Source organism: Mesocricetus auratus, unplaced genomic scaffold (genome assembly GCF_017639785.1).
Source record: "Mesocricetus auratus isolate SY011 unplaced genomic scaffold, BCM_Maur_2.0 Super-Scaffold_100676, whole genome shotgun sequence".
Lineage (NCBI taxonomy): Eukaryota > Metazoa > Chordata > Mammalia > Rodentia > Cricetidae > Mesocricetus > Mesocricetus auratus.
The window spans coordinates 179,303,493-179,327,349 of record NW_024429266.1 but is presented as its reverse complement, the minus strand read 5'-3'; the positions used below and the strand labels follow the sequence as shown (position 1 = coordinate 179,327,349).

At 43.3% G+C, this 23,857-nt stretch overlaps 1 protein-coding gene across 3 annotated transcripts in view; it reads right to left on the bottom strand.

Moving 5' to 3' along the window:
• Dcp1b (decapping mRNA 1B) overlaps positions 1-23,857 on the bottom strand; it is a 38,940-nt gene that overhangs the window by 2,369 nt on the left and 12,714 nt on the right. For all 3 annotated transcript variants that reach the window (XM_005066073.4, XM_013110335.3, XM_013110336.3), the window contains 5 exons: positions 12,756-12,822; positions 10,974-11,109; positions 6,722-6,850; positions 3,826-4,680; positions 1,473-1,649 (listed from right to left, as the gene is read on the bottom strand). In XM_005066073.4, the coding sequence (XP_005066130.1) occupies positions 1,473-1,649; positions 3,826-4,680; positions 6,722-6,850; positions 10,974-11,109; positions 12,756-12,822 (1,364 nt within the window). The remainder of the gene's footprint in view (positions 1-1,472; positions 1,650-3,825; positions 4,681-6,721; positions 6,851-10,973; positions 11,110-12,755; positions 12,823-23,857) is intronic.

The window sequence follows — 23,857 nt, the reverse complement described above, 5'->3', positions numbered from 1 at the left end:
TTAGGGTGATGTGATTAGACTGGAATGAACCAAAGAAAGCAAGAATCTTTATTTATTTATTTATTTGTTTGTTTGTTTGTCTTTCGAGACAGGGTTTCTCTGTGGCTTTGGAGGCTGTCCTGGAACTCATGCTTGTAGATCAGGCTAGCCTCGAACTCACAGAGTGCTGGGGTTAAAGGAGTGCGCCACCAACGCCCGGCCGCAAGAATCTTTAAAATCTAAACTTATGTTATTTTTTTCCTCATTGTTTTGGTAAATAAATGTGCAGGTATTTGTTCTAAATTCTCAGACTCATTGTGAACAGGTGGGCTATATTTCTATCATGCTGCGTATTTAGTTTAGTGACAGAATTGAAACAGGAAGGCTCCATCATCCTGGACGCCATTCAGAGGCTTGCTGCCAGTCCCATCCTTTTCGTTCTAAGACATGCTATCTTAGAAATATTTTCACTAACAGGGATTAGACATGAACAGGAGAACCAGACAACCACAGAGGCTGGCCTGTTCTGCTGCTGGGTCTGGAGAGGAGCAGAGCACTACAAACACTTTCAAGAAGATTCCTGAACACATTAGTGGAGGTCTGCTTCTGTGTGGTTTCAAGCATTACCCTTTCCTGGACCTATCACTCACTTGGGGGTGTGCTCCGATACATGCTGGTCTAGTCTTGGCACATTAATTTCCATGGTCCACAAAAGAGGAGACGTGAACACTGTAGCCAGGCTCAGTGTAACACCAGACCAACAGGTCTAAATGTTTTTATACTTATTGTGTGTGTGTGTGTGTGTGTGTGTGTGTGTGTGTGTGTGTGTGTGTACACACGTGTGTGTGGAGATATGTGTGTAGGTGTGGATATGCCACAACACACATGTGGTCAGAAGACAACATTCTCTATTCTTCCGTCATGTGGGGCATCAAGCTTGGTGGCAAGCCCCTTTACCTGATCTCATTGGCCCATATTAATAGGCTTTCCTATAGGCACTGAATGAATTAGTAAACAGTGCATGGCACACTGTACAGTAGGAGCTACTACCACAGTACAGCCAAGACACCCAAGGCAGGGCTGACAATGTGTCCTATCATTCCACCCTCTCCTGAGCAGTAGGTTTCAAAACCGTAGCTGAACTGTGTTCACAGCAGCCATAGCTGGTGCGGCTTACAACTGTAGCTTGCCCAAGATGGCTGGCTCTGTGACTGCTCCCAACAGTGAGCTCTCAGAGTACCCTGGCTGGCCAACCATCACATGCTCCCTTTCCTGCAGCAGGCAGCCAGGAGGCCTTACTAATTCCTCTAAGTCACAAATCTCTTGAAGGCTTGAGACATCTCAGGCCACAGTAGTATTCTAAATATCACCCAGCTACCTGTATTTAGAAGCTATTGGAGGTGTGTGTGTGTGGGGGTCACTCTAAAGGCATCCAAAGAAGGCATCAGCAAATATAGTCTGCCATGGTGCCCACTGGTAGGTCATAATCTTACCTGGATGAGGTGCAGCAGTGCTTCCTGGAGCTGCAGCCTGGTGAGGGGCTTGCTGGCCACAGTGGCGGATTCCCAGTTCTGCAGGGGCAGAAGGAGGCTGGAGGAGGCAGCAGCAAGTTCTTGGCCTTCTAGGGGCATGAGTCCACTATCAGTCTCCCTCAGTGGGGCACAGGTGAACTGTGTGAAAACCACAGGGGGCATCAGAGGAGAGCACTGGTGCAGGGACACACACATGTGTGATCGGCTCACAGCAAAGACACGCACGCACACACGGCAGGGCTGGGAAACGATACCCCGGAGCTCCAGAGTGCAAGGCCCTGTTCACAACGGTGGTAGAGGGGCTCAGTGGGAATCACCCAGGCCCCATGGGTGGGAGTGGCTGACAGGTCTGTTCCTGTTCCACCCTCGGGGACGACTACGCAGCTCTGGAACCACCTGTGATGCCATGGCCTCTGTGTATGAAGCTAGACCCCTGGTGAGTTTAGTTTTCAGGCAACATGCATTCAGATTGCTGGATTCCTCAGCACTAGCTGTTCACTGCCCTGCCCTGAGGTCCTATCACTGGTAGCAGTGGCAGGACATGCGCACCAGATACACACGGCTCCCAACCCTGGCTCTTCAAGGAGACACCTCCCCTGTGACTAGGAGGTGCTGTTATTTGTGGGTTTGCCCCCGCTGGTCCTTTGTTTATCTATAGAGAGCATGCCTTCTGCTTCTCCTGGCTGGTGTGGGGGTGGGGACAGGGTGAGCATGAGGATGAGGGGACAGATAATGGGATGAAGAGCAAAGACTGGACACAAGGAGCCTGGAGCGCCATGACCCATCTGTCTGCCGAGTCTATCTAATTCCCTTGGCTGGCAGGTCTAAAACCAAGTTTTCAAATGGCTTTCCCAATTATGCAAGTGACATTCTGAACCGGGTCTGACTGACTCCTACCTTACTTCTTAGCCTCAGAGCGCTCCAACACTCACGAGAAGGAAGCAGAGAGGCAGCAGTTTAGACATGGCTGTAATTTTATCATCACTCGCTTGGCATTTTTGGGGGCAGAAAATGGCCTAGAGGAAGACAGGCTCTTGTTTCGTTTAGCTTTCCCTATTTGCCAGCCCAAAGAGAGGACTTGAGGGCTGATGTTCCCAAAGGGAGGAGTCACAGCGCCATGGGAGAGCACAGCGTGGGCTGACGGAATCTACACGTTCCTTATTTGGTTCTTGACATTTGTGAGAACTAAAAACAAAGAGAATCGTATATGCAGAGATCTAAGTCTGGTTATTAGCCCTGGTTTTCTTACTCTAAACCATCAAAGAGAAATGAAAGCAGACATTTAAAACGGGGCCAGTACTCTGCACTGCAGTGTGAGAACAAAGCTTCTGTTTGCAACAGGAAGCACCTGCATCTGTGATTTAATAAAAACAAACACCTTGACTTGGTCCACACACCTAAACATCACGGTTTGTGCCCTGGGCCTTTGTTTTAAAAGTGTGAACAATTTCTGAGGAGCTACTATGAGATAAAACATGTCAAAAAGACCAACAGTGTTATGATACATGTATAAAATAAGTAGGGGTAACTTTCCAATCTTTAAAGTAAGCACGTTTTCAGGAACTCTGTGCCAATCCAAAGGAAACAGAGCTGATCAGACCTTCAGATGCCACTACAGGCAAACAACCAATAGACCCTGGCTTCTGACGTCCCAGTTGCTGATGGGTACAGACACCTATCCTTCCAGAAAGATCTGCTATTTCTAGAACTGACACTCTGTTCCCTGCGCTGGCAGTTTGTGGGTGGTACACTTGTTTCTGCTGGATCTTCACAACTCCGATCACCTAGAAGGCAATGAAAACAGCAGCATCTTTACTGCTGTGTCTGTTTACCTAGGAACCTACAAGGTTGTTGGCTGTGAGATGCGGAGTCCACTTTCTCCACAACTGTGTAGCAAAGTGGCTACTAACATGTAGGAAGCACTCAAAGTCATGCGTGGAGCCAACCAGCAAGCAATAATCAACCATAGGATGAAAGCCAAGAATCTGCCAGATGTGTCCATCTCAAAACATTAGCGCCAACTGCCATGGGCTTCATAGTCAAAGACTAGTGTTTTTCCACATCTGGGCTGGCCTTCCGGCCTTAGGACATGGTAAAGATTTAACTTTACAAACCACCTCTAAATGGCAGAGGACATCAGACTGTAAGCAGACAGGAGCCGCTCTTTCCAGGCAGAAAGTCAAGGAGAAAGACAAAGAGCCACGCTGAGGGGTTTGGGTCGCTGTTCTAAATGGAATCCGCATGACACCTGTTCCCTGTAGCACAGCCAATGCCGTTGCATTACTCTAGCAGCGGTCTCCCAGTACATATTTACCTGAGGAAGAGGAGCCTGTTTCTCCATGCTGGCTGTCTTGTTGGCCCAGGCTTCCAAGGGCTTTTCTGTCCCCGAGCCAGGGGCTGACACGGGGAACCTGGCTGCCAGGGCTGGCTGGGGGGCCACCTGTGGCTGCTGCCCCTGATGTACTACCTGGAGCTTTCTCAGCAGCTCCTGAGTAGGGAGCACACTGGGGCCGCTCTCCTGGTGGCCAGACAGGGACAGCGCTTGCGCTGGCAGTGCACACTGCTCCTTCCTGAGAGCCTGATGTCCTGGTGTGGGAGGAGGAAGGGGGCCACTGAAATACACCAGCTGTGAGTGCGCCACACTTTGGCACGGAGCCACCTGAGTGGCCGCAGCCGGACTGGCAGGTGCACAGGGCTTATCCTTATGTGCTGACCTAGAAGCACCTTGAAGCTGCTCTAGCAGCTGGCGGCTTCTGCAAGTGCTCTGTGCACAGTGTGCAGTCCCACCGTTCCAGGGTGACCCCAGGTGGACAGGACCAGGGAGAACTCCCCTTGCATGCCCGGGGCTGCCACTTTCACAGGGCCACTGTTGAGGATGCTGTGGCAGCGGGTGCAGTCCTGTGCTCCTAACCATGAGTTTCTGAATGGCTGGACATAGTTGCTTCTCCACGGGGAGTAAGAGCCTTCTGGGATTCTCATAGGACAGGGGGCATGCAACTCCTTGATGAATGGGAAGCTGCTCTTGCTGGTGGTGGTGGTGGTGGTGGTGGTGATGGTGGTGGTGGTGGGTGAATGTCCCAGAGGGTTTCATAGTTTCATGACACGGTGCTTTGTCTTGTTTCCCAAATAGAGCTGTCAAAGACAAGTGTTGGGGCTCAGGGTCCGAGGTCTGGGGATAGAAAAAGATATCCAAAAATAGGTTCACATAGTTTGGTTATGGGAGGGAGAGGCTGTGAAATATAACTCAGCTAACTGTTGGTTTCCTCTATTTAGAAAGGATCAATGACAGAGGTGAAATTTATTAAGTCCGACACCTCTGGAATGTCTGGCATCTTTACAGCATTCTCCCCTCTCTGGCCCCGAGGCTGTTGTTAGACCACAGTATCTGGTCGTTTCATAAGACAGGAATGTGATCTTGAGGGGTCTGCAGCTCACAGATTAGGGGACAAAATTATACTCTATAGTATAAGATTGCCCATACTTCATGGTAACCCATCTCTACAGCCAGGGTCCAGCTAGGGTTGCTGAGAACAAAATGTACTGGAAATAAGCAGGATGTAAGAGCTCCAGGTTGCTGGCACTTTCACAGCATTATAGAGACCAAGGCTAGAAAGAAAGAAGTATTTTAATCTGACACGCAAAGACCAGGTGTAGACGATACCGTGGCCCTCCCTGCCCCTGAGACAGCCCTCCTTCTCCACCTCTTCTTGAAAACATAAGTTCTATTCTAACGTCAATGTGTCTTGGTTTATCTACTGAAATGAAGTAGATTCTCATGCAAAGCACGAAAAGCTAAAATAAGTTAGAAAACACTTCTGCTTTTGAAAAATTCAAAACAAGACTTTCATTAGTCAAGTCATTTTATGTCTTTGGCTCATGCTCACTTTCAGAACTGATTTAAACTAATTCCTTGAAAGTCACCTCTTTACTTAGGAATAATAACTATGACGGAACAGACATGTTTCCTTGCAATCAACAATGGGTCTTGCTAATTAGCAAATTTTATCTCTGCTGTCCTGTTCTGAACAGCACACGACACACTCACCGCCACAGGCCTGTGGGGCTTTGACCAGTCTCTGGCCCAGAGCTAATCTACAGCAGGGACTCCATGCTGCACACCCAGTGCCTGGCACTGCTCTTAGTACAGGGAGATGTTCAGAAATATTACATTTTATTGTGCTGCCATGGTGACTGCTCCTCCAGTGTCCTGGGAAGCCACCTATCCCACAAGAATACAGACCCAAAGGCTTATGCTTCTGTCTCGCCTGACACTTATTGTTTTAACAACATATGATATTTTAACGAGTCTCAGCTCACGAGCCACGAGCCCAGCACGAGGTAATTCAACAGTCCCCAAGGAAGGGCACAGTGCTGCATAGTTCATGCGCAGTGCAACAAGACCCTGCCTTTCTCCACTGATCTTCCGTGTCCTTCAGGAGTGCTAGACCCTCCCCTGCAGTATGTGGGTAAAGCTCTTTGAGAATCCCAGAGAGGCCACAGATAAAAGCAGAGAATTTCTCCAATTTCTATAGTTACTCCAGGTTATATACTCAGATTGGGAGATCTGGAGCCAGCAGCCTCCGATGAGAGAGAACATATGACATTTGTGTTTCTGAGTCTGGGTTACCACACCTCAATATTATCTTTTCTAGTTTTACACATTTACCTATAATTTTCATGATTTCAGTTTTCTTTACAGTCAAACAGTATTCCATAGCATATACACACCACACTTTGATTATCCATCCATGAGTTGAAGGACATTAGGATGCTTCTGTTTCCTAGCTATTGTGACTACAAAGCATGATACCAACTGGAGGCATGCTGACCTGGAAGGAATGATCTCATGGGGCCTCAGTCCTAGACAAACCACTACCGTCAGTTAAGGAAGGCTGACAGCGGGAGAATCTGTCATCCCCAGGAAAGAGCACACTAACTGGCTATCCAACACCAAATGGTGAGCACTAGCAACATGTACATACGAGTAACATTGTACACATATACATGACTAACAACCTGGACCAAACAGGTTGTATTTATATATTTAGGAATTAAAGAAATAGAGGCCATTAATTTGAGAGAAGGTAAAGGGAATTTACAAGGGAAGGGTTGGAGGGAGGAAAGGGGGAAACATTATAATTACATTTTAATTCCAAACATTGAAAAATATGTTTAAAACAAAACAAAACAAAAAAACAGAAGACACATACCTTGTTGGGTGGGGTTTCTTGTAGCCTCTGGCTACCACTGGGTCTCACGGGGACAGGTTTGATAAGCTTAGGGTTGTCACAAATGGCAGAAGAACTGGTTATCTGTTTTGGCTCAGAACAGGTCTTACACTGGAATGGAAAAAAAACCCAAATACTTCCTTTTTGATGGAAATAAAAAAAGTGTGAGTGTTTTTGCACCCTTTCTTGCTTATCTAATTGGTAGATGGCTATTCTTTAAGTAAGTGTTCATGCATGAAGGATAATCTCTTCTGCTTTTCTGATGGGAACTGCATTTGGGTAGAAGTCAACCACAATTTATTTTTTTTTAATGTGTGTAACACAGTGCCCTAAAATATTACCACCTAATCCCAGTTAACCCCAAGGACCCACATGCTCTTGGATAGTTGTATCCATTTGTTTAAGAAGAAACAGTTTAAAACAACCAGTCTAATAAGTTCCAATGGTAAGCCACCACACAAATAATATAGAGTACTGGGAGCTACTAAAAATATTTAACCCAAGCATCTAAACCTGTTTGGTCCACAAACTAAAAAGTAATGCTGTCTCAAACCACTGATTTAAAAATTGCTAACACCATTTTTATTAATAGATGACTTCTTACATAAACAGAATAATTTAAATGAAGTGTTCTGAGCCACTCATTCCAAATTAGAATTTCATAAACAGACGAGACAAGCCCCATCATTTCAAATACTGACTCATTATCACCTGTTAATCTAACCAACCGTGCAATCGCTAACAGTAGGATTCATAACAAAAGTGCCTGGCAATTATAATGCAGTTTATTTTGTTAAAACATTAGATAAAACAATATAACAGGCCCTTCCATGTGAGCATTTGCTTCAGCAGCCCAGCCAATGCCTCATGCCTGAAAACAGTCACCACATCTGACAAGGCACGAGTGACAGGCACCATCTCCGGAGCCCCACAGTTCTCAATGGGTTTCCCAGCTATTGGGGCATATTCTCTTATTCTAGCACATGGGCCTAGGGTTGGTTGTCACTGTGTGCACCTGTCTTTTAGACCAACCACACAAAAGTCTAACTACATTTTCCAAGAGTTCTGTCAATTCTTTGGTCATTAGGCATTAGTACTGAATCGAGTATGGAATTGTTTTTTAGTCATAAATGTTAATTTTGCACTGGTCTCAAGTGAGTGACCCTAATGGGTGGTGTCACTGCATGGGTCGACTGCTATCTTCCTTAGAGCAGGGCAGGCAAGGCAAGGCCACAGAAGAGCCTGACTTATAAAGCGATGGCTAGAGGAGTTGTAGTCAGTCCCTCTTGCCACTTACAAGGAGGTGGTGTTAATTCTACAGGATGACTCTCGTTTAAACAAAGAAAACTGACAATCCCCCACCTTCCCTATGCCTTGAGGTAGTTTTGCCTCCCATTATACATCACTCCTTAGATATTTTTTCCCTATTCTTTTTTAGACAGGTTCTCACTACACAGCCCAGTCTGGACTCAAGATGACAACCCTAATCACAGGGAAATGCTAATCAAAGTTACCATGAGACCTCATATCACTCCAGATAGAATGTGCAAGCTCTACAAGGCAAAAGAGGGGCTGGGGAGATGGCTCAGAGGTTAAAAGCACTTGTTGCTCTCCCAGAGGTCACAGGTTTGGTTCCTAGCACTTACAACCATCCATAACTCTAGTTCCAGGAGATCTGATGCCCTCCTTTGACTTACTTCCATGAGCACCAGGCACATACATGGTGCATACACATAAAATAAAAATAATTTTTAAAAAGTCAAAAGATAATGAAGTGTTGGTGTAGCAAAGGGAATCCAGGTACAGTATTGCTGGCAAGCTGTGTAGAACATAGTACCAAAGTTAAAAAAAAAAAAAAAGGAAAAACAACAAACAAACAAAAACCCACCAAAAAATGTAACCACAACCAAGATCTACCAGTCCCACTTCTGGGCACACAACTAAAGAGTATGAAACTATAATGCCTAAGAGATATCCTTACTTCCATGTTCCTTGCAGCACCATTTATAACAGTCAAGACATGGATCAGTTAAATGTGTGACAACAGATTGATGAATAAATAAAATCTCTCTCTCTCTCTCTCTCTCTCTCTCACACACACACACACACACACACACACACACACACACACACGATATTCAATTTTCAAAAAGGAAAAAAGCCATAGAGATAGAAGGAATTAAGAAGTTTTCATTTAATCCTTATCAAGAGACATGAAATTCTTTCATAACATCTCCACTATATCTTCTTAAATATGTCCAAAAATGGAGATACACTTCCCAGGAAGAATTCTGGGGGAAAAAGCCTGGTGTTCTTTCTTACTTGTTCATTCCCCACTTCCTAATGCCAGGCCCATTGTACTGATGGCCTACATTGTCTGTATGTCTAAAAGGCCTGCATGTGTATGTGAGGGGTCAGCACAGACGGGAGAAGGCATCTGTAACATACTGACGCTAACAGGGGAATCAGTGCATCCAGCTGGGGAGGCTGGGCTCTACTCACCTGACAGGCAGTCTTGAAATGGACCTGGAAAGTCCGATCTTGTTTGGCCAGGTGGGGAAGGGGAGGAGAGGCAGGAAGGCACTTTAGGAAGTAGACATCAGTTTCACATGCTTACAGAATACCACGAAGACCATGTTATGGGAAGTCTGAAGAGTCTGAGAGTTCACATAACACGATTGTAGACAGAATGTTACCAGTGTGAGGCCTAAGAGACGGCTGGTAAGAAAAAGGGGCCTGGAACCTGAGTTTAATTCCTCGACCTTAAAGACCTGTGTGTTCCTAGAACCCACAGCCTACATGACAGAAAGGGGGAACTGACTTCCCAAAGCTGCCCTCTGACCTCCACATGTGAACTGTGGCCTGTTTGTGACTGTATACACACATGCACATGTGTGAGCTCGTGCATTCATACACATGCATGCATGCTCTAATATCAGTGTCAGAGGCAGGTACTGGTGTCTGAGTACTCTCCAAGGAAAGACAGTAATAGTTTTGTTTTGGTTGAATTTGGTTCATGCTGTCTCTCCCACTCATCACCATTATCCACAAATCATTATACATGATTACATGTTCAGTACTCAGTACCCATTTGCCCCATAATCAGGAACTTCTTCAAAGGGCTCCCACACTTCTTTTTTCGGTTTTACGAGACAGGGTTTCTCTGTATTGTTTTGGAGGCTGTTGGTCCAGCCTGGCCTCGAACTCACAGAGATCCGCCTGCCTCTGCCTCCCGAGTGCTGGGATTAAAGGCGTGCGCCACCAACGCCCAGCGGGCTCCGACACTTTTTAGGGCTGTCAATCATTTATGAGTCTTTTCAGGGAGCCAGGAGCTTGCAGTTTTGTTTCCATAGTTAAAAAACAAAAACAAACAAAAAAACCCTAATTTTGATGTCTCCACTTATTACTTAAGATGCAACTTTAACTTTGTTTGATTTTCTTCTCTTATATCAAGATTTGGTTCCAGATACATTAATGTAATTTCTCATTTATTGTATCTGTAACAGCTAAAAATTATAAGGCCAATATTCCTATTAATAATAAGACCACTGAACTAAGTTTCTAATTTGTAGTTCTTTTCACCTTTAAAGTATAATCTACCAAGACTTTTCAGTTCAAACATTTTGGCTTGAAGTCATGATTTTCCTAAATTATTTTTTCTTTATTTTATTTTGCCCATTTTTCTAGAGAATACTAATCTTTTTTTTAGAATATTAATCTTTTATATTTCAATTTCTAGGGGACGCCTAGTTTTTAGGTGTGAATATTTTCTCTCAGTTGTTACATTTCATGTTGTTTGTTTGTTTGTTTTGGTTTGGGAGACAGGGTTTCTTTATATAACAGCTCTGGCTGTTCTATAGCTCACTTTGTAGATTAGACTGGCCTTGAACTCAGAGACATTACTTGCCTCTGTCTCCCAAGTGCTGGGATTAAAGGCATGTGTCACTACTGGCCGGCTTTTGGTTTAGTTTTGTTATTTTTATGTATTTTTTAAATATAAAAAAATGTTAATTTTTTATATAGTTGAAATTAATTGGTTTTGAGTTTTAAGTCATAGTTAAGAAGAATTCTTTTTTCCTAGATTACAAGTAAGTTTTGAAATCTGAATTTTCTAACATATTTGAGATTTACCCTGGGATGTAGCTTGAGGCACAGTTTGGATTCTGTACTTTCCTAAATGGGTACCAGTTGTCACTGTGGGTAAGTATGATCATAAGGAAGAACAGAGACTCACCTTAGTGTACTCATCTTTGGCCTTGGTGAGCATCTGTAAGATATCCACTCCTCTGCCCTCTTCCGAACTCAGGGTCCCTGGGGAGAATTCTGCTCCAGATCCATGACAGGCTTTCAACTGTTCACACTGGGTGAGGCTAGAGAAACAAGGGAGGTGAGTATCAGGAAGCGAGTGTCAAAACCAATGCTATCTCCGCAGTCCTCTCCCAAGTGCTTTCATCCCAGTTGAACATCTTAGAAAGATGCTCGGACATCTGAAACAGAAAATGAGAGATGAGGTCTTGAGCCAGCTGGCCACATATGCAAATGCAGGGTGGGAGCCAGCAAGCTATGAGTGTGGGTGACAGCCTGCCCCACCTGTTTTTGTAAAGAGAAAACCTAACATCAATCACAGATGCTTTTACATTGTAGTGGCAGAACTCGCTGAACATGGAGGAAACTGTACAAAGACAAACATTCAATAGGGATGACCGGCAAGGTGGACTGGACCACCTCAGATCTTGCAGTTCTCTGGCAATTTGGAGGTACCACAGAGGTCCTATCCTAATACTGACCACATGGTCTTAGGTGCTGCAGGGAAACATCAGGAAATCCCTTTGTTTGCTTTGACTTTCAGCTCCAGTTCTTCTGTTAAAGCCACGAAGCTAATGGTAAAGTAAGACTGGTGAAGTCACCAAGAGATTTTATTCTAACTAGAGAAGGGATCTGAATCCACACAAATCAACTGTTCATTGCTAGTAATAATCACTCATTTTCCTGCCTGAGCTATTAGGCAGTCACCGCAGAATGCCACCAACTTTACCATGACCTCTTGGTTGAGCGACAGGGTATTTTTTAATCCATATGAAATCCTGCTATTATTATCCGTTGAACAATTTACAAAATGTTTAGGGAACTAGTTGTTATGGTGGTAAATACCAGTTTGAACACACTTAATCACCATCTGTGACTTGAGCTGGTTGCCTAAAATTAGCTTTCACAAGTGAGAATTTCAGGAGTCAGCTTTATTTATAAAAATATGTTCCCTGGTTTTCATTTCCTGGGGGGGGGGGTCCCTGTTTCATCTCAGTGCCCCTGGATTTAGAACTGAACACTGGCTGTTTGCAGATTCTCATCCATGTGGGGAATCAGCTAGCCTAGGCAGAGACCCAGCTTCATAAACTCACTTCATTCTGAGGCTCTTGGCCATTTGCATAAACAGCAGCAAAACTGAGCAACCAAGTTCATAACTGGTCAGTCCACCAATCTCACCTGGACCTCCTTTTGGTGAAAACCAGGGAAGCCAAGAGTAGGAAAGTCTGATAGCAATGCAGAGGCAGGTTCAGAACCAGCATGTGAGAAAGCGAGGAGAGAGAGAGAGAGAGGGGGGGGGGGGATTGTGCACGGATAGCTAAACTAACAAGGACTCTGACTTTCCCAGGTCTGGGGTAGCCTTTCAGGATGACTCTGCATTTTTTTTTTAACTGATGGACATATCTAGAGAAAATACTACTTATTTACAAATGAAGAAAACACCAAAGAAAGCCTCCGCATGGACTTGAACCACTCACAGCACGAGGCAGGCAGAACAACAAGGCACAGTATTCGACTATGGACCTGGAGAAAGCACAGCGAGCCGTTTCTTACTCCCTTTGCATTTAGTAAGCAGTGTCCACTGTTTTCGCATCATGTTGAAGATGACGGCTGAGAAACAATTCCTGGTACAGTCAGTGTTGCTTCACACACTTAGAAATCTGAGTCAAAGCGCTGGGCACTGGGAAACACTTGGCCCTTTTCTACTTACTTTTTCATCAGTCTTGCAATTCTTTGGCACTCTTCCTTATCATAAAACCAAATTCCATAAATGGACACTGGGAAAAAACACATCGAACAAGCCATAAGCATCTTCAAAGTCACACAGTGAAAGAAACCCCCTTTTTGTCTGAGAGGAAAATATGTAATAATTAGTTATGGAAGGAATTCATTCAATTAATGATTAAATAAATGAAACCAGCCATTGGAGCTACATGTCAAAGAGAGGCATCTATGCTGGAAGTGCTGACGAGTCTGTGCACACCGAGGTCTGCTTCGAGGTCTGCTTCCTTTAGAAGAGCAGTCTCCAGCTCAACAGGCAGTTGGTAAATGCTTCTTACACAAGTGGCTACAGACTGAAAACGAGATGAGGATTTCTAAACTTCTTGGCTTTGAGACTTCATTGTTTCTATATGCCATTTGCACATTTCAAAAACACATTTCATCTTTATTTTTAAATATTCAGAAACCTGATGCTCAAATTATGCCTAGAAACCTCCTTCCCTCTCCATCTCCAAAGGATATGTTAACTGAAAAATTGGCAGTGAGTTATTAGAATTCAGAACTAGAAAAAAATATATTTTAAAAATAAATTTAGTCTAAAATGTCCATACAGGAAATTTACAAATGTTGGAAGGTTAGGTATGACTTATATAACCATTTAGCAATGAACAGAAATGTAGTATAGTTGTGATTGATTCATTTAATAATTTTTCAAATAAGTTGTCTATTAAATTTAGCATATATCTAGCTCCATAACTTTTGTAGTGAATGCTAAAACAATTGCAGGATATACTTGGAAATATCTAGTTGAGGTCCTGGTCTTATATGCAAATAATCATATAAATAATACATGGACTACATGGACATTAAAACAACTTTATTGAAAACAGCAGTATTATTATGATAGAGCATTGAAAATTAGCGAAAAGTATTTGAAAGGCAAACAAAACATTTAAACTTTCAAAGCATTTAATTATTTTGTATAAGGATAGTTATGGTAGTCTAAGAACACTCTTTTCTGCTCATTCATCTCATCAGTGCCCAGAAGGGAACTTTCCACCTCAGGACAGCACTGATATAAATATCTAAAGGCACAGGAAATGTCTTTTTAATGCTATTTTAAGCAGGTATCAAAAAGAGGCTTTATGAATCCAGATCACCAACTTGCCAAAAGTCATCACTGAGACTTGAAACTTCATTTTTGTACTGATCAAGTACATGCAGGATATTTAAAAAAAGATTTATTGCAGTGTGTGTGTGTGTGTGTGTGTGTGTGTGTGTGTGTGTGTGTGTGTATACAGGGCAGAAAGGGTGTCAGATCTGTTGGAACTGGAATTGAGGTAGCTGAGCTTCCAGATGTGGGTGATGGGAACCAAATCTGGTCCCTGGAAAAGCAGAAAATGCTCTTATCCTTGAGTCCTCTCTCCAGCCCATGTATGCAGAACCTTTACCTCAGACAACTACATATGGTAGGGGCAAAGGGAGATGAAGCCCCAGGCTTTTTCAACCAGGTTACAATCTGAGATAGAAACACACACACATATCCGTCTGCAGTACTATGACAAATCTAAGAAATATGACAACACCAGCATTCTCCAATCCGTGTGCTATGGTTGTGTTCTCACCAAAATAAGATCTTTGCATCAAGATTAAATGTGTTTCTGGAAACCGGGTTTTAAGGTTACTTTCCATCTACCAGAAGTCACTCTCCACTCAGACTCCCTAGACTCCTGTCCTTTTATTCTTGTAAGGTCAGGCTGGATGGCTAGCACTCAGCCTGTGAGGACTCTACACGGATCACTAGCACTCAGCCCATAGGAATCTACACAGATCACTAGAACTCAGCCCATGAGGAATCTACATGGATCACTAGCACTCAGCCCATGAGGAATCTACATGGATCACTAGCACTCAGCCTGTGAGGAAACTACATAGATCACTCGCACTCAGCTCCATGAGCCTGACTTCTTTGTTTCAATTACAATAGGTGCTATGGACTGTTTGAATGCTTTGACCACAGTGAAATCTTTCCTTTTTTGGAGATTAAGTTTTCCAAAATGGTAAGTCAGGAACCCACAGTGCATCCAGAAACTAAAGCCCAGTGGTAGAGAAGGTATCTTACCATTAAACTATACTAATGAGCATTCTAGGGACCATTCCTCCTCCTGTGTGACATTTGACATACAGAACTACAGTTCCATAAGGGCAGGATGCCAAAGAAACTGTTGGCATGAACAAGAGCCTCTGACATCTTCATTACCACAAGATGCAAACAGGTTTCGGGAAGAAAAACAACAGAAAACCCTCCGATGTTAAAGCAGAATGAAGGAAATACTGGGTTTGTCATTTAGTATCTTATGGAGATTTATTTAGAAGGCAAAATGGTTTTTAACATTCAAATAGGATCATTTCAAACAACTCTCTTTACCCAGTTAACATTTAGCTTGAACACAGGTTTAAATAGGCAAGGGGAAGGGAAGATAAAACACAAATTTCCCAGCATTCCTGACTACTAAAAGGAGCACCAAGATAGAGGACTGGCCCTGTGCTTTCTTCTCCTTAAAATAGTTTTGCAGCTCAGCGGCATCGTGAATCCATGGAAGTGCACATTCCGCTCAAGTTCTCCGTGTTGTGGGTCCAGGCCTCCACCCCCACCAGGCCTATCACCCTTCCACACAAGAGGCTGTGCCAGACAGCTCGTGGTGATATACAAAGACCAGGACTCATCAGGCCTTCAGGAGGTGATGAGCTGACAGGCTGACAGAAGCCATTTGCTTCACATTTCCATTCAAGGGCTCCACTGGGGAAGGGCTTGACTCTGCACAGGTCTGAACGCAACAGCAAAGGCAAAATGATGCGGCAGAGAAGAGCCGCGAAAGGAGGCGTGCTTTCAGAGTTCTAACCTAGAAGTAACAGCCTGAATTCACAGTATAGCGCTAGGGTCACATGGGTTTTTACGGCCCTCGAAGGTGGCCACAGAAATTGGTTCTGATTTTTTACAAAGCACAAGGGAAAATTACAAGTGGGATAATTGTTTAGTTGTGAAATTAGCTGTTAGCACCCAACTGGAAGTGACAATGATCCGAGCCTTTGTTCAGCCGTCCACCCCTCCGTACCAGCTGCTTTCAAGTCACCTGTCTGAGGAATCAGAGAGGAAGTTCCAGGGCAAGGTGATACATGAAGCTCAACTCAACTGTTTCTACATCGCTCCAGGAGGTAAGAAAAGTGAAGTGTGTTGAGAGCTCCCTCAGAAGCATGATTCTAGAAGGTTCCCCAGCACATGCACGTGTATGTCTGCACAATCCCGTGTGTTTAACTGGGACTACTCACCGCACTGTGGTGAAGTTCTGCTTGGCACTGCCCTTTCCTGGAAGTCATGCTTGGTCAATTCCCCATAGAAAACAGCCTTTCAGTGGTAAGATACCTGCCTCCCATTGTCCTTTCAATTCCTTAAGAGAGACTGAGCAGTGCAAAATTTCCATATTATATTCCGGGTCTGAGTTTTGTGGGCACATACAGACAAGGGTGAGCAAGCTTACTGTGCTTGATAATGACATCAATTCTTTAGTTTCTTCAGTAGGAAACCTGAAAGCCAATCAAATTTCAATGGGCCAATTAAGTGGTCATTAGAGGCAGCATCGGATGTCATGTAAGTGTGTATTTTCACTTGCACACACTGACTCCCATTAGTACAGCACAGTAGTTCATTTTGGATGAGTGATTACAGGACCTACCTCATCCTGTTTATGCTCCTAATAGATGTTTTTATTTAATATGACCTTTGGAGACATTGACCATTTGTTCTCTATTTCATGCCAAGTACTTTTCAAGTCAAAACCATTTAATAAGAATTAGGGCTAACATTTTCAAAGCAAGGATATATATACGTATATAGTTAGTAAGTGGTATACACATGTGCTAAGGGATGTACAGTGAACTTTAAATGGGAGTTCTGGTTTGATTATGCTTTCTCGTTTGCAAGCCTCCTCCTTTCCCTCCCTCCCTCCATCCCTCCCATCTTTCTTTCTCCCCCCTTCACTTACTCCTGAAAAAACGGTCAGGCCACTCGTTTGCCTTCAGAAGCTCTCAGCTCTCTCTTTACTGGGAACCTGGTAGAAATCAGTTCTGCAAGCTACAGACATTTAAGTGTAACTAAAAAATGTAAGTCTCTGAGACCCTACTTACGTTCTGGTCTTCCTCAAATGAGTGGAATAATAATCTCTAACCCAGTGTATAATGTATAATCTCTGTAAACACCTGTTTGGTGGGCTTTGTTCAAACAGTATATATATATATGTGTGTGTGTGTGTATATATATATATATATATTTTTTTTAATTTACTGTCCCAGTTGCCCAGTTCAAGCTGTTGTCTGTTTGGCCTTGGTGAAGATGTCTACTTCTAGGGAGACTGGTGGAAACACACACATAGCATCCACCCTTCTGAAAATCTTAGTACTGTTTAGAGGAGAAAGTCAGTCATGAAGGTGCTGCAGTCACTAGGAGTGTGCAGCTCAGAGACCCCCTCACAGGAGCCTCTGTGGCCACACAAGGCTCCATGAACCAGACACAGGGCTTTCCTAGTCTTACTTATTTCTCTGAACTATGCCCCTGACATACACAATACAATATACAATCTGATACAGAAGTTTCCAAACCATTTCTATGCTTTGAATTGATGTCTTAGTCTGTGTGTATGTGTGTGCTGATTTGATCACACTTTGTTTATATATGTGTATGTGCTGATTTGATTACACTTTGTTTATGTATGTGTGTGTGTTGATTTGATCACACTTTGTTTATGTATGTGTGTGCTGATTTGATTACACTTTGTTTATGTATGTGTGTGTGTTGATTTGATCACACTTTGTTTATGCATGTGTTGCTGATTTGATCACACTTTGTTTATCTATGTGTATGTGTGTGTGCTGATTTGATCACACTTTGTTTATCTATGTGTATGTGTGTGTGCTGATTTGATCGCACTTTGTTTATCTATGTGTATGGGTGTGTGCTGATTTGATCACACTTTATTTATGTGTATGTGTGGGGATTTGATCACACTTTGTGTGATGTGTGGGGATTTGTGTTGATTTGATCACTCTTTATGTGTGTATGTGTGTGTATATGTGTGGGCATAGAGGTGCTTCCAAGCGTGCATTGAGGTCAGAAGACAACTAGCCAGAGTCAGTTCTCTCCTTCAACAGCACCTTTACCTACTGAGCCATCTTGCCAGCCCTTCACTCTGAGACAGGGTTTCACTCTGTAGCCCATGCTGGAAAGCTATCCACTATGTAGTTCAGGTTAGCCTTGACCTCATAGTAACCTTACTTTGTGGATTGTCTGAAATTTGTATTTTTTAAAGCAGAGTTGGCCAGGGCTTTCAGAATAAGAAAGGAAACGAGAGTCTGAAGGAGGGAGGGAAGCCGGAGAGACTTGTATCCCTCGCAGTGTTTTCAGTAGGGTGTTCTAGAGTGGCGCCTGAGGGCGATGTCCTGGCTTTGTAGATGGGGAACCAAGGCTGTGGCTGGCTCTGCGTCAGTCCTGTCCTCCTGCCACTTCTGCCATCTGGAACGCCTGTGCAAAACCCCACTTCCCTTTGGCGTGCTCTTTAATGCCTTTAAGGTAATGTTCTTTCATTCACCTTCCGCTCTGGCTTTACTGACCAAACACGGACACGTCTTGTAAAACTAAATCTTCACTGGCCCAGAGCAGCTACATAGCATTGTTATCTTTGGCCCTGGGTCTGGTTCTTTTCATATGACATAGTTTTACTGCACCTCACAAATCAGCAGTCCTGATCCCATGATCTTGGGATACTGGAAGGTTCACAGCCCATGAGAAACGGTTGTTATTTAATGGCAACTAATATTGAGCAGTGGGAGCAAACAGTAGAAAACTTTAGTGGTAAAAACAAACTCCCTATTCCAAATAAATGAACTGTTTTAGAATGCTAATGCTAGTAAAACTAAATAGTTCAAAACCTCACACCCAAAGCTTTACATTAATTTGAGTCAATATGCATTTCCAACCATCAGTAAGAACTTGTTACTTTAAAAGTAAAAGAAGCATTTAGGCTTTGGAGGTTTCATTTATAACAAAGATTACATGTGTCATTAGACTTCCTAATCTCTCCAGAGTCACTGTCCTCCCCACCTGGGAAACCTGACATCCTGTCAAGGTCAGAGCAATCTTCACCATACACCAATATCCCCATTTTATTTCTCTCAGGGGAAAGTTACTTTGTTTACTCCAAGAGGTTTAACAGAGTAAAGAAATGTCTAAAAACATGAAGACTCAGGAAAACCCTAGATTAACAGTAATAGAAATAGGAAAACTTTACTCTGTTGACCACTTATTTATCTCCATTTTATTCATAATTTTGTTTATAAATTTCAGAATCTGGTCCACAAATACCAAATGGATTCCCTAAAACATTTCTCTACGTCTGCGAGCCCCTCTTTATCCTTGAAAACCCATTTCTTCACTCTTTCTGGGATAAGCTCTCAGTGGTTTTCTTTGCTCCCAGTCTTTTGTGTACCCCTGTACTAAGATCATCCTGCTTAAGCATTTACACATCTCTCCCCCGGGTAGATCAACAATGCAGCACAGACAGCAGCACGTGGAGTCAGTCACCAAGCGTCTGCCAAAGACTTTGTTACCGATAACCCTTGCCAGGTTAATATCAGTTCTGGCTTAACCATCATGAACCAGACAGGCAGGAGTCCCCTGCCAAATGAACCACTCTACCAGAGAGTATAAGGCCCAGATATTCTAATGTTGCTGAGAGCTGACTTTGCTTCAAGCACTTCACATACTTAGGTGTAAGTCTCAAGTGACAGGACTTCGTCATTCAGACGTGAGTGTCCAGAAATGACACATTCCACTGACTTGGCGCTGCGCAGACACTAATGTCCTTATTTTATGTGTGTTTACAATTGCAACCGTTCTTCCCCAGTCATTCTTCCTGCCTGCCTACTACTCCCATGGGCAACTGGGAGACAAAGAACACGTTTCTCTTCCTTATAGATGATCACTAGGATGGAGTGCAACAAGCAACTATGATACTCACATGCTGGTCACATGTGGTAACAGTAACCTTGAGCTTACAAGCACCTAAGTTACCTTAATTATTCCAATAACACTCTGAAATGCTATCGTCATAAATGAGTATCAACAAAGGGAAATAAATCCTGTCTCATAGAGTTTATGATGCTTAAAGCTAAACATAAACCATTTTTGTATGTCTAAAATTGTTCTTCTCAAAACAAAAACCCCCGAAGCACAGACTTCCTCATATTTGAGTCAGATGATTTAACCCCGTGTTTGATGAGGACAGGGCAGCTTTGCTGAAGCAGTTTAACTAGAAACTATCACCAAAAAGACTGCTAAGGTTTGGCACGGAGACTCTGTAGCCAGTGAGGGGAGGAGTGAATAAGAGGCTCCGTAATCCTGTCACTCTGACCTTTATCTATGAGGACACAGGAGATACCAAGTGTTCCCAAAGCCCTTTATGTTGAAAACAAGTCATGTTTCAGTTCTGTTCTAAGGGAAGAACTAGGGTTCTGTATGGGATGATTCCAACACCAGTTCATAGCTTAAGTGCTTTCTTTCTTCTGGACTGTTAAGAATGTAGAATAAACATAAGATTCCTTCTGGAATCAACATGATTATGTGAAATTATCTGGTGATTTTTGAACAAAAATTAGCAATATAAAAATAGAATGCAAAATGTACACCAACACTGTGCAGCCATACTGCCCACTCCCTGTATGCTGAGGCAGGGAGAGTGAAGGATGCTTCTCTCAGAAAGCATGGAGGGAACATTCCGGAATACAGTTTCTCTGCCAAGATTTAGACTTTTATCATAGCAAATTTGGCTGTCTCAAACAAAATAGAAAAGATGGCACAACTACAAGCCACAAATGCAGCATATGAATGGGAACATCATCACTATGTGAATGCTTATTTCCTTGTAATGCCAAGAATCTTGCATCTGTACAGCTGAGGACAAAGTAGAAGTGACTTCATTTGGATTTTACTCCACAGTAACTGCATATTACCTGTGATGTGTCACTTTGTCTCATAGATTCTTCCTCACCCAAACACACCAATATTATTCCACTGAGTGAGCTTCAAGATATATATATATATATCCCCATTAAAGTCATGTAAGTCCCACCCATGGGCCCCCTAACATTCCACAGTGGAAGTGCAGGGTCCTTATGCTGGACGCTCCGGGTAAGGAGTATGGCTTGCCCAGGTGGTGTGGCTTGCTGACAGGAACCTGTTTCAGGAACTATGATGCATGGAACCAAAATTATGACACCCAGTACTCAAAAGTGAGATACTGCCTTACTTGACATCTTCTGGGACTTGCTGTAATTAACAGAATGCCAGTTTTTACAGAAATCGTTTCCTTTGGAGTTGAGATACTTTCAGCATGAATAGAGTACCAGCAGAGCAAATGGTAGTTCTGGATTTAAGGCTAGACTGACAAGTTTCATCACTCAAGTCGTAGGGCAGGAGGTGTGCGATGCTTAGTCGCTTGTTATAGCATGTAGGCTCTCTGAGCAAAGGGCTATAATAAAGAGGCCAGCTTTTCACCTGGCATGGAAATGGTTGCTTAAAGACTGAGTGTGGTGGTTTGAAAGAAAATGGCCTCCAAAGGGAGTGGTACCAATGGGAGGCGTGGTCTTGTTGGAGTAAGTGTGTCACTGTAGAAGGAGGCTTTGAGGTCTCATATATGTCAATATACCACCCAATGTGACAGTCCACTTCCTACTGCTTGCCAGATGTAGGACTCTCAGCTACCTCTCCAGCACCACATCTGCCTGCACACATGATAATGGACTGAACCTCTGAACTGTAATTGAGTCAGCCCCAATTAAATGTTTTCCTTTACAAGAGTTGCCATGGTTATGGTGTCTCTTCACAGCAATAAAACCCCTAACTAAGACACTGAGCACATAAGAAGTTCAGACTTTCAGGGACCTTCTTCCTCTCCTATTAAGAAGTGCACTAGAGACCTTGAAGGTTACTGAGGGCATCACTCACACCTACCATGTACAATAAGAGCCTCAATTTGTATAGGTTTCTATTCTGACTACATCTGAAAAGTCAAGGTCTTTTGCTCCACATTATCTGTGACTTGGCTAAGTTCCCTAAGAGGATCTTATATTACTTACTGGGCAGATCCAGAAGAGAAAAGCATGCTATTGTTATTCTTGCAAATATCAAGTTTCTGTCTAAAAGGGATGTCAAGGTCTTTTAGATGTCTAATTATGTTAAAGATGTGTGCTGACCTTAGATGGCTGAGGAGCTCAATTGCATTCCTAGAATTTAAGTCTGTAAAACCGTATGCAGAGACATTCAGGGCGAATCACTCCTAACAGAATATCTTCAAAGGCTTGTCTTAAGCACACTGATGATTAGAATTGGAGGGAAAATCATGCGACATCTCTTCCTCCCCCCTCTCTCTTACACACACCCCACCCACACTCACACCAACCAGTTTTGGAGTTGGTACAAATGATTTGGGCATCACTTCTAGTCTACCATGCATGCCTATTTCTTATCCTGATGCATTATTTTCTGGGCCCATGTGGAGTCACAGAACACAATTAAAATATAAGATACAGTCTCTGTCCACAAGGGACCTGAAATTTACTCCTCATGCCTACATAGTAACTTATTGATTCATGGTAGTGTAATGGCAGAGCAAAGGCTTTTCAGAACACATTCTAAGTATAGTGAGCAATGCTCCTTCCAAATCATGCCCAACCTTGATTTGTAAGTTTGACTTTCTTACTGCTGTTATTTATTGTGGGTATATATACAGGTGCAATTTAGCTAAAGTATGTATTTTATAATAGCCATCAAGAAAATGCTTAAAATTATGTTTTAAAACTATCGATTACTTTTTATATACTGTTTTGGAAAAAGGATTGCAGAAAAGATGTTAGAAAATTGCATCTCTGCTAGAAAATTGGCTATTTAAAAAGTGAGTTCTGTGACAGAGACAAAGAATCACTGAAGATGACAAGGGGGGACATGGGTCTCACTGGGACTTGAACTTTCTGGTCCTAGCATGTAACTCACATTAGTAGGCAGTTAATAAAGAGACCTTCAACAGGCTTCTGGGGTGTGGCTAAGTGTTACAGTGCTTGTCCATCATACCCAAGGCCCTGGAGTTCATGGGAGAAGGGAAGAAGAGAAAAAGAAGTGGAGAAAGGGGAGAGAGAGGGGAGAAGGCAGAAGGGCTCAGAGGGAGAGAGAAGGCCAGTCATCCTAGAGAAAACAGCAGCTTCCTGTACAGCGAGAGACCCTGTCGCAAAGGAAGAGGGCAGGGAACAACAGGGGAAGATTTCTGACATCTTCTTCTGGTCTCTGCACACACTCACAGGTGCATAACCCCCCCCCTCCCCCCCCCCTCTCTCTCTCTCTCACACACACACACACACACACACACAGTGGTGGCTCTTTCTCTCTCTCTCTCTCATATACACACACACAGCGGTGGCTCTCTCTCTCTCTCTCTCTCTCTCTCTCTCTCTCTCTCTCTCTCTCTCTCTCACACACACACACACACACAGTGGTGGTTTGAAAGAAAATGGCCTTCAAAGGAAGTGGCACTATTAGGAGGTGTGGCCTTGTTGGTATGGTATGTTTGTAGGTGTGGCCTTGTTGGAGGAAGCATGTCAGTGTAGGGCAGGCTTTGAGGTTTCCTATGCTCAGAATACCACCCAGTGTCTCAGTTATATACTTCCTGTTGCCATCAAGATGTAGGACTCTTAGCTACTGCTCTTGCACCATGTCTGCCACGCTCCCTGCCATGACGATAAAGGACTGAACCTCTGAACTCTAAGCAGACACTTCGATTAAATGTTTTCCTTTATAAGAGTTGCCATTGTTGTAGTGTCTCTTCACAAGTACACACACACACACTGAATGAATGAATAAATAAATAAATAAATAAATAAATAAATAAATAAATGACAGCTCACTTATGTAAAATGGTCTTTTTTTCTCTTTGGGATTTTTCCCCCTACTTTCTTATTTTGCTCTGCAAGATTCACCTAATTGACTTTTTT